Source organism: Pterocles gutturalis, unplaced genomic scaffold (assembly GCF_000699245.1).
Source record: "Pterocles gutturalis isolate BGI_N339 unplaced genomic scaffold, ASM69924v1 scaffold18848, whole genome shotgun sequence".
Taxonomy (NCBI): Eukaryota; Metazoa; Chordata; class Aves; order Pterocliformes; family Pteroclidae; genus Pterocles; species Pterocles gutturalis.
This window is the reverse complement of record NW_010120964.1, coordinates 60,793-73,152: the sequence shown is the minus strand read 5'-3', so window position 1 is coordinate 73,152 and position 12,360 is coordinate 60,793. Positions and strand designations below refer to the sequence as shown.

Here is a 12,360-nt window from a genome sequence, read left to right as displayed (position 1 = left end):
TTGCCTCAGACACAGAAAAACAACAAAAAGAAAAAAAAAAAAAGGCTTTCTTTATTTTGCTAGATTCTAATGTAAGTGCCTGATATTAAGTCATAGTCTTTTAATACTGAGGAAGCAGATGGGGGAAGGAGTTCTGTGTAGGTCATTTACTTTCAAATTCTACGGATAAGAATTTTTCTGCATGATGGAGGTACTGACACCTGCATGGGTTGTGACTAATAGATTTGCAACACCTGAGCTAAGGCTGTAATTGCAGAATATCATATTCCTCTATGTGGTACACACCAGCTAAGCTGGAAGAGGGGGAAAGTAGCCAAAGATTTCACAGATCATTACAGACAACAAAGAAACAGTGAGATTTGGCTACTAATGAAGATTTCTCTATTATGGAAAGTCTCCCCAGCCTTGTTTTCAATTAATCCCTTCTGCCCTTGCCCTCCCAGTTGGTCTTTATTCCAGGACTGTTTCTGACACAGAGGCAAGAAGGATTCTTCAGGGAATTAAGATGCAAGCAGCATATGCCAAAGGCATTTGTTAGTTCCTAACTTCGCCAAATTTGGACAGATTTTTCAAAGGAATAGCAAGAGGCATACACCTTTCCCTAAGGGCATGCCTCGGCCAAGAATTAAGTCTGTGCTTCAAAGTACGGAATCACAAAAGACTTAATAAAAAGTTGGTTACCAGGGAACTTCAACAGGGATAAAGGTAAACCCATTTTCCCTGCCTAACTCTCAGGAAAAGCTGAATCATCTTGGCTGAAATTCAGCTTGCCAAAAAGCAACTGATCAATTTATCTCAGGTCATGCAGAAGCACAGCCACTGGTATGGGATACAGAAGTGTTTACAGTTTGGCAAAACTATACACAGCTGAAAACAGAATATTACAGAATATCGCAAAAGCACTGTGCAACCTCACCTACAGGGAGTGGTATTTGCCTCAACTTAAAAAGTTGCAGATCTTGAAAAGTTAAGGGCCTTGGGAAAAGGCTGAAAGGAGCAGATCCTTTCCTACAACTTGAGACAATAAATCTTGGCACAGAGCCAATACAAGAGCAATGTAGACCTGGTCCTGCAGGGACATCCAGTAGCTTATTTCTTTGCTCTGTCCCAAGAGAGCCCAGAGCTCTAGACATGTACATCCACTCACATTTGGTTGCCCGAGATGTGGTAGTCATTGGCTAACATGCATTCCTAAACTCTCACAAGCAAGGGGACAGCAAGAGGAAGAAAGGACAGCAAGGCATTTCAACAAACCTCCCCTTCCAAGCAAGCATCTCCCCCTGCTCAGCATTTCAGCTTCATTCAATTCTCCCTCACCCAGTCTCCCCCACTTTCTCCCCATATCCACACCCCACACACACAGCTTCCCACAAAGCACTTGCTCTCAGGTCTGCATGCAGGTCAGATGTTTCGGACAACATTGATGCCAGCAGCACACCAACATGATGCAACAAACCCCATGACATCCTCCGTCAGCAGCTCTCAATCAGGAGCACATGTGCCAAGGGAAAAGAAAAGGAAAAAAGGAAGAAAAGGGACTAAAGAAGGTGTAGTATGCCAACCCCTGCAGCTCTTCAGTTTGACTGGATATGCTTGCAGTGTCCTTCCTCAGAGGTCCCCAGAAACCACTTCAACACAGTAGGCTGTGTGAAGGATTCCGCAAAATTGCCAACGCTGTGCTACAGATCAAAGAAAGCAATGGTTGAAGGGTGAAGGTGAGGAAGTCCTGCTCTGAACGGGAGTCACCTAGGAACAGCAGGAAATTACAGAAAAAGTCCTTCAATGCTAGAGTTGGGGGAAAAAAAAATACATGTTACCTTCCTTAGAGTTGAAAGCACTTTGGAGAAGATGGGGGACACAGTGATCTAACAGCTAGACTGACGGCACTCCTCAAATTCCCAGACTACACTGGGAATATATTGGGACTACTGGCTATCAGCGGGCCTACCAACACAAGGGTAGACTTTTCCTTCTAGGGACCTGAAGATGCCATTTATCCCAGAGAAAGAGGAGCTCAAGTTTATTTTCTAAAGGCCATGAAACAGCTTTTTAGTGCCTTATTTCTGGTGCCTGGCAGTGACTTAATTTGGAGATACACTGGTAAAAGGCTCCCCACGGGAGGCAGCCCAGTTTCTTCCCCTCATCCTACCAGGGCTGAGAGGGCCCCACACTAAAGCCCTCACTAAGTCACTACTATTTACAGCTTGTTTGATGTGTTGGCTGATCCCCCCAGGAAAATGCCAGTACTAATTTTGGCTGAGCCTTTTCCAGTCCCCCGAGCGGCACCTTAATTCCTGCACTTGTTGCTTTACACGCATTTAGCCAGTGCGACCAGCGTCAAATGAGCGTGTCACCAGGATCCTGTGGCCTTCACAGGTCCCTGGGGAGCACACACTGCCCACGCAGAGCAAAGTCCTGTCACCAAACTGATTACTTGGCTCCAGGAAACATAGGGGAAAAAAACAAGAGCATGGGGACTGTCCTCACTGACCAAATATTAGTACCACAGCAAAAGCAAGGCAAACCAACAAGGTCATTGCTTTTTTTTTTTTTTCCCCCCTTCCCATGATCAATTGGGAAGTCATGCCAAATCCAGGAATATCAGGCAGGGAAGGGAAAGGGGTGTCACCTTTCTGCTATGAATAGAGAGCTGGGAACAGGGTCTAACGCAGTTACTGCAGTTGAAAGAAAACCCAAAATCGCCCAACTTCTTTTAATGATGCTGAGCTCGTAGACCCCTCATGGGGCTGCCTCATCTGTTCTGGAAGTTCAGAGTAACAACTGCAGATGGGGATTCTGTGTGCCTGTAAAAATCCTGCATTAGAGGATGAAACCTGCTTTCCAACATGGTAAAAACAGACCAGTCACCTCCTGACAAGTTCTCAAGTTAAAAAAAAAAAAAAAAGGTGGCATCTCAGTCGAGGCTCAAATGGGGCTTTTTAGCCAAAAGTAATTTATTTTTTAGCACCAAAGCAGTCAAGCAGTCTAAGTATTGGAGAATTTAAAAAAAAAATACATCTTGGCAAAAAAAAAAAAAAAAAAAAAAAAAAAAAAAGAGGGGGGGGGGGGGAGGGTCAGGAAGGGAATCACCTACATACCTAGATGGACAGTGCCATGTATGTATATTCTTGTTGCAGATCAAAGAGTGACCAAGCCTCACAACCTCCTTCCTTGCGCCATGGGCTGCACATTTCTCTGTGATCCCAGCAGCTGCTCTGACAGCAGGAACTCCCAGCATAGCACAGGTCAGACACCTTAACTGCTGGGCCAGCTGTACTTCATCAGGACAGAGTGGGAGGACGCTGCAGCTAGAGGTCATTGAGATGAGGTTTACTCACTCTCCCTCTGCTGTAGCATCCTTCCAGGCTAGCATCTGTCCATTCTTAGTGACTGGAAATATTAGACCTCCTGCTTAGTGCAGCTATGACAGTGGTCCAACCAAGGACCAGAGACAGACATCCAGAGAAGTACTCCTGTGAATCCTCCTTTTTCTACAGAAGAAGACCTCAGAACAGTAAAAACACAAGACATTCCTTCACTACGTTTCATTTGAGGATATAAAATCAAGATTTTTCCCATCAGCTTCCCTGTGAAATTACCATTTTCTACCCTACAACCTCTCACTTTACAGAGGATGCACAGCACAGACAAAGAGAAGGGTTGTGTGACTTGCCCAGTCAGAGGGAAACCAGGATCAGAAAAATAAGGTTCCCAATCCACCACCACTTGCTTTTATTGCTGGCAGGAGACAATCTTGAGAATTGTATTTTTTTTTTCCTTCTTCTTATAAGGACCCCATGGAGGGAGTACCAACACAAAGACTAAGAACAACAAAAATTAGGGGAAGTTTCCCTGCTCTTATGCAGAAATTCCCAGTTTGCTCCAGAGCATGTTCTTGTCAGAGTCTTTGACCTTGGCTATGGTAACTCTAGCCACTGTAGCAATCCAGTTATCCAATGTCATCACAGTCTTGAAAGGCAAGCTGTTCGTGTTAGTCTTTATACAAGACAACTGGCTTCCTTTTCCTACAGCCTTGCACCAAATTTTAAATGGATGGAGTAAGATAGTGATGATCCTCAAGAACAGAGCAAGTAAGGAGCAAAGCTGGAAGTGTCCTTCTCCCACCTCACCATCCTCCCAACTGCAGCAAGTAGGTAGGACAGGACTTCTGAGCGTGAAAGACCTACCTAGCGGTCCTCCCTTGCCAGGCAGGGAATGAAAATGCAGCATTTCAGACCTGTTCAAACGGGCAAGCCCCACTAGGTAAAACTAGAATTTGTTAATTACCAAGATTGCCCATATTTCCCACGGAAAACCCAGCACCGCTTTTTCAGTCACACAAAAACAACAGAATAGACAAGTGCCTGAGCTTTCACGCTGCCTTCTTCGATAGGAAAAGAAGCAAGGATTCAAACCAGGCACACAAGCAGTTAATGGGATTATCCAGACACAGAGATATCTCAGCAGGACCCAGCAGGCCATGAACACATTTTATCATGCAAAGGACCCCTCTCCCATCACAGGGTTAACACGTGCCAGGCTGTTAGAGTCCAGCAACAGCCTCTCCAGTTTTAGGAACTAAATCAAACACATATTGAAATGCTGCTCTCCGTACCGGTACCTGCTCATCTTTTTCCTCAGCCTGGCGAACAATTTAGTTTTCTTTCTGTTGAGGATGGCACGCAAATTATTTCTGTTATAGGATCGCAAAGTCAGACCACACACACACAGACACACACACAAATACATACACATTCAGAAACAGGTACACACTTCCCCTGGTTCCTAGAAAGCTATGACCTGGTTTGGAGAGGATAGCAGAGGGCTTTTTGTGCCTGTCAAAGACCTGCATATATGTAAGCAAACTAGGGTTTTCCCTCCTCTTTGGAATATGGGGCCAGGCTGCACATGGATAAGAAGAAAAAGGAAACTGTATAGACCAGCAGAGAACTGTAAATGTCCTTTTTTTCCACAGATAATTGCAGGTCCTCACTTTCCCCTGTAAATACTGGTACAGAAGAAACAACCCCCCATTCTCCTTTAGTTACGCGATCTGTGCACAGATGTGCATGTGGACCCTGATCAGCACCTTTCCTACTACATCTTCTTCCAGTTTGTCCAACCATACTAGGATAATGCTACAGATCTCCTAGGTCTTCTAGGCATTTGAGCCCTGAATGTGCAAACACTTTGAGAAACAAATCCCAAACATATGTCTGACATTCCCATAAATACTTCAGCTGCTCTGTACTACACGGCCAGCATCAGATTCATCAGCCACAGTAAAATTTCTATAGGGCCTCGCATGAATGCCATAATGACGTACACATGTAATTGCCTCTCTTCTCACACCTCCTCCTTCATTTCCTGCCATTGTATCCATCTCCAATCCCCTTCCCAGTAGAGAAGGCTTAGGGAAGCATCTGTTCCTACTGCAGACCACAACAAGCAATGACATTTCCTCCTGTACACTCTCCCTCCAGCCCTGCGCCACAAGAAGAGACCAGATGTGGAGGAGACACAGAAATGCCTCACAGCATTTCCTGGTCCCTGCAAAACATATTTACTACCCTGGCAAACCTTTGCTACAACCTCCTACAACACCCTGCTCCACTGTGCTCAGGGGGAAGAGAGTTTCCCTGGGGTAGCTGTGGCATCTCAGCCAAGACGCAGGGAGTAAGCGATGAAGCAGCAGCGCTCAGAGTGCTACCTGCACAGGAACCTCTGTGGGTGCACTCGTTTTTGGCTTTTGGGGCCATGTGGTCTCATAGCCAGCTCAAGAGCACAGAACCGCAGCTGAGACACCCATTAGAGACCCAGATGAAGCTAGCAGTTTGTGGGGGCAGGAAGCATGAGGACTGGTATTTTATTCATTGGAAGCTCTTTCAGGCCAGAAACTTTATGCCACAACAGCAAACATGTCCGGGCCAAGCTGTCACTACAGCCTACAACCACTTCCTTGAGGAAGAAAGGAAGGACGAGGGAGGAGGTGGACAAAGCAATGGCTACAGCCTTCATCTATCTTGTTACTTCATCCTCTTCCAAGAGCCCTGGAGGGTGCTGCTGTCAGAGACAACATGGCTTACGGCAGCAAGAGAATGGGCACCACGGCCCCCTCCCAAGGCTTCAGTCTGGTTGTGCTGTAATGATCAACAGACACCACATGCTAACTTGGGAAGAAGATATTATTTTCACAAGAAGCATTTATATTAGCATCTTGGAAATTTGGTGCTAGCAATCAAAAATACAGGAGCCAAATTTTACTCAAATGTCCTCTTTCTTCAGAGCTGGCAAACACCACACACATCGCTGGCACAAGACACCAAGTCGTCTATGCATGACTGCAACAGGAGGTTAAACTGCGAGGAGAGACAAGGGAGCATAGAGGTCTCAACAGCTGATCTAGCCCTTACAAATCAATGCACTCAGATCACAACTTGCCCTTACTTCATGCTGACTTCACCTCCTCCCTCCATCAATACACCAATTGAGGACTTGGGCTCTGCTCCTGCTCACCCAGCATATGGGATTAGCAGCAGCTGGAAGCCAGAGTCCAACACTGTTTCATCACTCACGCATTTGGATGGGAGCCAGACACAGCCTCATCCAGAGCACAACCTCTCCCTCCCCTCTCAGTGCTAGAGAATGTGCAGACTTGCACTTAACCAAACAGGACCAGACCCAGCTGAGGAAAGAAAACGAAAGGCTTGGAGGATACTCACTCCTCACATACGTGAAGATTGGCAGTGCTCTGAGATCAGAAGGCCTCATATTAGGAGGAAACACAACCCAGCTGGGTACATGGTGGGGGCATAAGGCTTTGGCAAACAGGAGGTTCCAAGTTTGGAGAGCCAAAGAGGAGGTTGGGAAAAAAAATGGGATCTTGGTGCTCAAGCTCACAAACCGCAGGTACATGGTGGAAGCTTTTGAGGGAAAGAACAGAATGCGTGCTAGGAAACTGGGCCCTGAAGGAAGGGCAGCTTGGTGTCACATGTCAGTGCATGGAATTTGACTTCAAAAAAGCAGAGCTGAGAGTCAGTTTCTTAAGTATCAGCACCTAGTGAAAGTTTAGGCTTCCAGATGCTACGCTAGAAAGATGAGAGGTATTGCATTGTGTCTCGCAACCCCAAGTGCAATCTTGGACATGCTATAGGAAGTCTCAGGGGGGCACTTGTTGGATCTCCACAAGTAGTCTAATCACTCCCCAAGTGACAACATGGAGGTTTCAATACCCCTGGTAGAGAAATCCCTGTCTGTCCTCCCCTCCTGAGGGAAAGACATTACTCCCACAGTTACTGACCTGGGCTGTGCTTTAATGGGGAAGGCATTGCCTGAGTACTGCTTGTCTAGACCCAGCAGGACATCATGGAGGTTTTGGTTCAACTGCAAAATACAAAAAGAAAAGAAAGAAAAAGAATGAGAAAAAGAGCCCCAAGTGCCAGAGGAGAGTCTGGGCTGGCCCGCACAGGCTGACCAAACACTGGCTTGTGCCCAGACACGTGCACATACTCAGCTATCCCAAGAGAGGACAGCCCTAAATCTGCTTCCACTCCTCTATGCTAGAGTGCTAGAGCACTCAAACTGTTGAAGAGCTGCTGGAGCCTGATGGGAATGCTCTGTCTCCCTTACATACATTCTCCTTACTTCTCTGTTACCTGTCCCCACCAGTGTGCTGCCAGGTACCATTGCAGAAGCAGGCAGTGTCTACCTGAGGGTCTGTGTGCTGGAGCTGAAGCTTCTCTCTGGATTTGTAGCCAAAGCTGTTCCTCAGATCTGCTTATAAAGCTTGGGATATGGCCATTTGAATTGTGTAGCTAAAGGCAGGTGGACTTCCAGTCAACAGCAAGCATTGCCTTCACTGTCTGCCTGGACCATCTAGGTTTGGGCAGAACCTGGATATCTTTGCAGAAATGCAGTATTAGGGGTTAAACTCTCCCTGGCACTGAAGGCTGCAATATTCACACCAGACACTCCTATCCGGAAACAGCCAATTCACAAACAAGATGAGATGCCAGATTTAGCATTGGTAGGAGGAGGGATCCAATGCAATCAATGTTGGAGGCATCATGCCAGCAACACCAGCAGTTAATTGGATGCTATAGCAGTAATAAGAAACAGATGGTTCTTACAGAACGAAGCAAAAAGCCCTGCTCTCATACAGAACTCCTCAGCAAAGAAAAATCCAAGATATGATACAAGAGGAGAATTCCTGTCTAACAAGCATCTGTCCCATGTTTTCGTGAATTTAAGTTAACAGCAACAAACTGATAATTATAAGAATCCTCCCTATTCTTAATGATCAGTTTATCCCTCAGGGGAGAAGAGTAGGCTATTAACTAGAAAGGTCCCCATGAAATGTCAGCCAGGCTCAAAATTGATGCATTACACCAAGGCAGAGGGCCCCTAACTGCTGGGAATTTAAGGACTATAATGTTGCTTGTTGCTTAGCGGCTGTCTTGTTGTCAGGATGACATCGACGAGGGGAGGGAATACAAGAGTATTCCAGCTGGGCTCTCAGTCGCACATCAAGATTGGTACAACATCTACAGAGAATGTGCAACTCTTAGGAGCAGTGTACAGACCTAAGGAATTCAAGACTTCTCTAGCTTTTAAGTGAATGAACAACAGAACACACTTGTAAATGAAAGTGGCAATGGGGGGCGTTCCCACAGACCGTTCCTGAGGTCTCTGCCGGGCACTGGTACACAGCACCAAGACCCAGCCTGCCACCACCAGATTACAATACCATTTAGTGCCATGACTCCCATCTTGGGGCCAACTGGTGGCTCATGCAAGAGCCACCCTAAGGACTCAAATGCCTTCTTTGGGTCACAGGGCAGGAAAGAAGCCAAAGCCCAGAGGCACTGCTGGGAAGTGCCTTCTTGAGAGATTGGAGTGAGGCCTGTCTCTCTCTTCAGATGACTTGCAGATGGACAGATTCACTGCTGTTTTCACCCCCACAGCTAGAGAGATGAGAGTTCACAGCAACTTGTTGCCAGGCAACAGAGGAGGAGGCAAATAGATACCAGGCTGAGAGTGTCCAGGTTATAGGTTATCAGATCCATAATGTAGATGAACTAAAAAAAAGCAGCGAGAGACAGGCCTGAAAGAGGCTTCCCTTCCCTCTGTGGATCTGCAAATGAGCCCTGCCAAGTGCCAAAAACTCCCCACTGCTGCACAGCCCTGTGGTCTGTTCCTTGTACTCCATCCCTTTACATTACTATCTCAGCCTTTCTCCCAAATAGCTCAGAAAAAAGGGCGGGCTAACGTTTTCCTCTGACAAGGGGCAAATGCTCTGAATGCTCTGTTTTTTCCAGCCCCCTTTTTTTTTTTTTCCCCAGTTTTTAAAGTAACAGTGAGGAGAGAGTGTATTACTAAGATAAGCTGCTGGTTGCCTTACCTTGCTCATTTCTTTATGGAAGTTCTCTTCTAGGCCTGCTATACTCTGGAATGTGTTGACATAGAAACCAACACGACTGTCAAATGAAAAAAGAGAGAGAAGAACTTAATGGACACAATGGTCTTCCAAAAACTTTCAATTCTGCCACTTCTGCTACCTCCCACCCACCAGTCCCATTCAAACTCAACTCTGTCAGGTCTGCTACATACTGGAAGAGAAGGGCAGCAGAGAAGCGTGAAGGGGGCGATGGAGCAAAGGCCAGGTATGGGACAGACATAGGATCTGAATTTGTGCTGGCTAAAGGGAGAGAGAGGTGCAGGGCAGGGGAGGAAGAAAGAAAAAAGAAGAAAAAAAAAGAGACAGTGTTAGGGTGATGGAAAGGAAAAGGACAGAGGCTGTGACACAGATGGAGTGTGGGGAGAGCTGGGGGAATTGGCAGGAGGGCACATATTAATTCACTCTGAGGTCCCTCAGCACCAGAAGAAGCAAAAAAGCATAAACTATTTGTTTCAGTGGCAGAAGAGTAAGAAAGCACAGGATAGACACAGAGAGCAACAGGAAAGCAGAAGGATCAGCTGTATAGCAGGAACCTGTGGAACAACCTGTGGTGCCTTGAAATCCCAGCAGCTGCCTGCCGCCCTCCTTCTTCTAGCCAGCCTGCCAACTGCCAACAGAGGGTGCTGTACCAGCACCCTGCTGGAGGAGCAACAGCAGGAGGGAGATGCTCTCTAAGCCCAGCAGCATCATCGTTCTGCACATGGAACCACCCAGATGCCTGCATCCCTCCCAGCTCCTTCCTCAGCCGCATACTCTCTCCATCCCCCATAGACCAACATTGCCAACCCAGACGTGATCACTGCATTTAAAAATAAGAAACTGGGTACTCCTAGGAGGATTTACCTGCTTTCCACTGTGCCCACCCCATACATCAGCTTCTGCTGCCCTCCAGTTCATCCTCCAAGCCAAATGTTGGTCTGTTTCTTTCTCCTCCCTTTTCATCACCATAATCACTGGCATGGCAAATCCATGGTCTCTCAAATATTCCTATTCTCACAACCCTTTTCCTCTGCCCAGGCTATGTTTTGTTAAATAGAGCACAACAGGACAGTTAAAACCAGTAGTTCCTCACTGGGTGCTGCGTCACACAGCCAGGCAGCACATTTAGGAGGAAGAGAAGGCAGTCACACCAGGATTCTTCCCTGGTCTTTGTTCACCCAACTGCCCAAACCTGAAAGTGGCATCCAAAGCAGAGCACCTTGCCCTCTCATCTAGTGTTAAACCTGCTGCTTCACTGGGTGCTCATAACCTTGCATGGTGAGACACAGTGAAAAGGGGATCACCTCTTGGCTCTCTCCAATCCCAGTGACTACATAAACCCCTCTGATATCTCATCTTCCCTTAATCAGTGAGCTGACATACCCACTTAGATGTTCCTTCCAGCCAGCCAGCTCCACACCCAGATTCTCAGTGGCCCTGCCTGCTCTGTCTGCTGTCCACAGCAGAAGCTGAGCCCCTGCCCAGGAAAGTTGGGCAGGGTTGGTGGGGCAAAGGGATTAATCAGACAAAGCACACAAACACAGTTTCTCTGTGGTAAAATTGAGCTTTTCATGAGGATCACGAAGCAAAGCACAGAAAGCCCAGGGTGAACCTGTCTGGGGGGAATGCTAGGACAGACTCTGCAATGATCCAGAAAACAAGAGCAGACACCCAGCCCAAGCTAAGGAGAACAGTGATACAAGAGCTTGGGTCTTTGCTTCCTTCCAACCAGCCCTTAGGAAAACTTCCAGCACTCACCTATTCCATAGTGAAGGCAGCTCCTCCTGCAGATCAACATTCATCTCTTCAAACACCTTCTGAGCCTTTACTAACTCTTCTTCAGCCTTAATAACAGAGAAGGGAGATTGTCAGCTCCTTTGCAGACAAGTACCCTGCATGGCTGGGACAACTGTGACTCTTTTCACTTCCTTAGGAGACCAGGCAAAATTCTGATAATCCCTATCCCAAATGAGTCTCCCATTAACCAGGGTTACATCACAAGTGACCTGATGCCCTTTCAGCTTGCATGTGTTACTCTCAGGTCTTCTTTCAATGGATTTCCCTGTCTGGATACTCAGAAAGTAATTTAAACGTCCACTAATGAGTTTTAAGTTCTATAAATCTCCCTGGCTTCAAAAACTGAATGGAGCTAGTCAGGCAGGATACAGATGAAGATAATAGTGGCTCCTGCCCCTTGCCAGGTCTCTGATAGTTGAAATCCATCTCAAATGGCGGTGAAGAAGAGTCCTTCCATCTGGGGACTCTCTCTGCTGGGGTCTCTCTCTGCTCGGGTAAGGTCATGCCAAAGCCCCACCTCCTCTGGGAAAGGGAGGAGAACTGCATCCTTGGCTGCATCTCTCCCAAAGCTGACTGGAGAAGCAAGGAAGGGTACGCAAAGCATGAGCTGCGCCAGCAAGAGGCCAGGCAGGAGGGCTTGAGCAGCAGATCTTGCTTTCAGCGGTCTCGCATACTCTCATTGATGAGGATCTAATGCAAGAGCAATCCCTGGCTAGCTGTTAGCAACCATCATCAAAGGAAACATGCCTTGTACAGGACCTCTTTCTCCCAGTTGAAAGTTTAAGTTTGATCTGTTCATTCGACCTAGACACTGACAGACCTCAACATTGATGCATGAATTCTGTCACGTTTCAGTGACAAAAAGGATGATCCTGGTTTCTGTTGCTGACAGCAGATACCAGCAACAAGCACATTCCTCAGCCCCTATTTTTCCTAGGCGACCTCTTCTCCTTTCAGTGCCCTGACTTACAACTCAAAGCTTGTTAATTAAAATGTTTCTATTCTGTAATTTGTAACAGCACAGCATTCTCAGCTGTGCTGTGGGACACAGGATGGAAAATGCCTACATCAGCAACTCGACAACACAACAGGTAGGTCAGCAAGTGAGTGCCTACTTATATATATGA

The 12,360-nt window shown here is 46.8% G+C and overlaps 1 protein-coding gene across 1 annotated transcript in view; it reads right to left on the bottom strand.

Moving 5' to 3' along the window:
* The window catches only part of BIN1 (bridging integrator 1), a 63,446-nt gene that overhangs the window by 18,814 nt on the left and 32,272 nt on the right, over positions 1 to 12,360 (bottom strand). Inside the window, exons 9-11 of the mRNA XM_010077090.1 lie at positions 11,195 to 11,280; positions 9,401 to 9,476; positions 7,301 to 7,383 (exon numbers count right to left, since the gene is read on the bottom strand). Coding sequence (XP_010075392.1) covers positions 7,301 to 7,383; positions 9,401 to 9,476; positions 11,195 to 11,280 — 245 coding nt within the window. The remainder of the gene's footprint in view (positions 1 to 7,300; positions 7,384 to 9,400; positions 9,477 to 11,194; positions 11,281 to 12,360) is intronic.